This window comes from Lolium perenne, chromosome 3 (assembly GCF_019359855.2).
Source record: "Lolium perenne isolate Kyuss_39 chromosome 3, Kyuss_2.0, whole genome shotgun sequence".
NCBI lineage: Eukaryota > Viridiplantae > Streptophyta > Magnoliopsida > Poales > Poaceae > Lolium > Lolium perenne.
The window spans coordinates 187,825,157-187,828,773 of record NC_067246.2 but is presented as its reverse complement, the minus strand read 5'-3'; the positions used below and the strand labels follow the sequence as shown (position 1 = coordinate 187,828,773).

The 3,617-nt window shown below is 46.1% G+C and overlaps 1 protein-coding gene across 1 annotated transcript; it reads left to right on the top strand.

Annotated features, from left to right (window-relative positions):
* The first annotated feature begins 379 nt into the window (after window positions 1–379).
* On the top strand, window positions 380–1,679 carry LOC127342876 (uncharacterized). The gene has a single exon (XM_051368896.2). The coding sequence runs from the start codon at window positions 470–472 to the stop codon at window positions 1,442–1,444; it is 975 nt and encodes a 324-aa protein (XP_051224856.1). The 5' UTR covers window positions 380–469; the 3' UTR covers window positions 1,445–1,679.
* The last annotated feature ends 1,938 nt before the right edge of the window (window positions 1,680–3,617 follow it).

Sequence of the window (3,617 nt, the reverse complement as noted above, 5' to 3'; positions counted from 1 at the left end):
GCACCGGCCGCCCCGCTGCTCGTCGCCGGTCGAGCTCCGACGGCCATGAAGGAGCGGCGCCGCCACGATCAGGTTCGCTGCGGCCTCCTCTCTCGAACGCCCCCTTCCGCGCATACAGGGGGCCACGGGAGCGCCGCCTCCGCCGATCATCGGTGCCAGTCACCGTCGGGTTGACCACCTCAGTGGCATTTTCTTTTTATTTTGTTTTATATCAGTTTGACGGTTGCCCCTGTTTTTCACCCCTCAAAAGTGTCAAGAAATGCCCATTCTCAATCTAAAACTGGTTTGAGGCCTCAAAATAAGAGGCGCCTCATCGTCGGTGGCGATTGGCGAATGTGAGAGAGGTTGGGAAAAGGTATGGATATGACAGGTGGGCTCACATTGTCATTGAGGCCACAACTAGTCAAAGGCGGGCGCAAATCGTCCTCCCCCGATCGAATCTACCCAACCAGAACCCAACCTTGCCGTCATGGCCGCCTCCGTCGTAACCCTACTGCTGATCCTCGCCGCAGTTTCCCCACGCCCCTCCTCCGCGCGCCACGTCGTCACCTTCGCCCCTAGTCGCGGCGTCTCCCCGTCCTCCCTAGCCTGGGACCCCACGGCTCAGCACTTCGTCGTCGCCGGCGGAGGCGACGCCGTCCTGTCCGTCTCCGACGCCGGCGTGACCGAATCGATCGCGTCCTCCGGCGCGTCCGCGGTAGCCGTAGACGACCGCCGCCGGCGCCTCCTCGTGGCTTCCGCGGGTTCCTTCTCCGCCTTCGACCTCCGCTCCCCTCGGCCCCATCGCCTCCTCTTCTCCACCGCGCTCCCCGACCCCGCCGCGCCCGGCGGCATCGCCGTCGACCCGCAGTCTGGCGTCGCCTTCCTCACCGTGGGCGCGCGCATCTACACGGTTTCCCCTGACGGCGACCTCGCCACGCTCCCCGCATCGCCCGTGTACGGCTCCGAGCCCCTTTCCTCCCTCGCCGCACACCTGAGCCGCGGGTTCCTGTTCGTGGGCGTTCCCACCACGGGCCACCTCCTCCGCGTGGACATGGAGGACGGCATCGCGAGGATCGTTTCTGGGCCCTTCACGCCCCACACGCCCGTCGCCGTTGCGGTGCGGAGCGACGGGTTGGTGGCCGTGGGCGGCGCCGCGACTCTGCGGTTGGTCGGGAGCAACGACGGATGGGTGTCTTGCGCCGAGCACGACGTGGGCTTGCCGGATGGGGCCGTGGATGTGGCGGCGCTGGCCGTGAGGGAGCGGAAGCGGGTGTACACGCTGGTGGAGGCGGAGGTTGAGGGGAGGAGGGAATGGCGAATCGAAGAGGTGGCGTGGAAGAAGGAAGGGGAGGGGGAGATGGTTGCGGGGTTCGTCTTGGTCGGCGCCGCCCTCGCCATCTTCATGTTCTGGAGGTTCCAGATGAAGCAGCTCGCCGGCAACATGAACAAGAAGATCAGATAGAAACACAGCAGTCTCCATGCTTTGTTTTTGGGTATAGGTACACTTGTGGATTAGACATGTTCATTGTTTTTCATTGATTGTGAATCCCTTAATCCTTCTTGCCTGGTGGTTCTGCTTGGCAAATTCTACTACCTTAAGAATGCGAGGATGTACTAGCACTGATTTCTTTTCTTTCATATAGGATCACCATGTAATTGATACTATGCAGCTAATTAGATGGTTTTCATTACATCTATTTGGGCATTTTATGTACTGCCGTTTGTGTGATAGAGTCTGGTTTGTGCAATTCATGGGTCGTCTCAGTTCGGGTATTGGAATGCAGTTCATTATCTATCATACGGAGTACTTAGGTGGCTTGTCAGTTTGGGTCAGAGATGTGCAGTTTACTGTTTTCACTATATATCATACTTAGTGGCTTGTCATTTTGGGTTAGAGAAGTGCTACTCGCGATTTTGTATGTGTAATTGGACTTCTGGAACCCAAAACAGCATATATGTGTGATGTGTAGTGAACTACTACTTGCTACTGTTGCCTGTTGGACACATTTTGAACTAGACATCCGTTCCAAATTAATTGGGAAAATGCTTGTGATCGGTCGACCGACAATTAATTGACTTAGCTTGATCTAGATACACTTGTATGTACACACAGGTGTCAACCTATGTATTTAGACAAAATTAAGTAAATTAATTTGGAACGGAGGAAGTACGACATTTTCCAAGGTAATCAGTGGGTTTTCTTTGTCATTTGCCTCTGCTAGTGTGCTCCCAAAAGGTCTCCAAAACGGGGATGCCACGAAGCTGTCTACCATGGGCCGTGGCATATATCATTATTAAATATAGTTTATTTTATGTCAGATGTTGATACCTTTTTTCCAAAATTAGTCATAAAGAGTAAAGTATGGCCTTTGAAAAATTAATACACCCTATAACAAGGAATGGAAGGAGTAATAACCTGAGATCATTACAATATAATTTTAATACATATGAAATAAAATTATAACCTATTACGAAGAGACAAAACTTGTTTGTGGACATCTCAATATGAGTATGTGTATTTTTGTGATTAGATATCGAAAAAATATTAAGGAACTATCTAATGCCTGATGGTCCGTTAAGTTTGAATAAATGACAAAAAAAAATTTATAGAAATATTACCTGATATCTATATAGAAAATAATACTCCTAATAAATTTTATATTTCCGTAACCCGCATTGGCACTGTTAGATTTATAGAAACATTTTTTCAAATAAGTAAATGATTTATATTCTATAGAATTGAGTTTGGCTTATTTAGTTAGAAAAGTGAATATACAACCCAATCACCCAAGTGAAAGTCCACATGAACTCAAAGTTGAGTTCTTATTATTTCAAAAAAATCGTTGTAGAAGTTCCCTCTATTGCATTCTTTGGTGTTTTGGCTCATAGGTCTAAATACACCTATTAAGAAAAATGCATTATTAAATAAATTTTTAAAAGTAAACAATTTTGAAAAAACCCTAGGTGTACATCTTGAGATATTATGTTGGTACATGATTTTTTTTTGGGAAAAAGACATTTTTCTGGGCGGTGTAAGAAAGAGAAATAAATGTCTTGTGAGATGCCATTTTTGAGAATGAAAAAACTCTTTTTTACACAAGTCACAAAAAATGTCATTCTTCCGCAGAACTTTGTGTGTGGACATAGAATGTGCGGATGTAGACCTAGAAACAAATTCATATTTTTATTTTACATTTTGAAATATGTTTTTGAATAATGGGTGCATCTACACCTATGAGCCAAAATGGATTTCCGCTTTATTCTATCCTATTGTAAATTAATTTGTTTGGAAAACATAATTGAGCTATGGTTTCATTATGCTCTTAAATATTTTCCTTCTCTTATTTTTGTTTATCAAGTGCATTTGCATTACGTGGCCTAAACATCTTCTGTAGATTTTTTAGTGTTGTTTCCACCCAACAATTTTTTTTTTGCTGATTCCTGTATCTACTTTTCTACCTTCTTCCCCATCTTTACAACTCACAATTCAGAACTGAGTTTTAATTAACTCATAATTTGTCTTTTGATCCTTTGTGATTTATATGATATTTTCCTCAAGCCGCATTCTTTCTATTTTACATCGGCTAGTAGTGCATCGGAGCTTACTTCTACCATGACCATTATTTCTTATATAG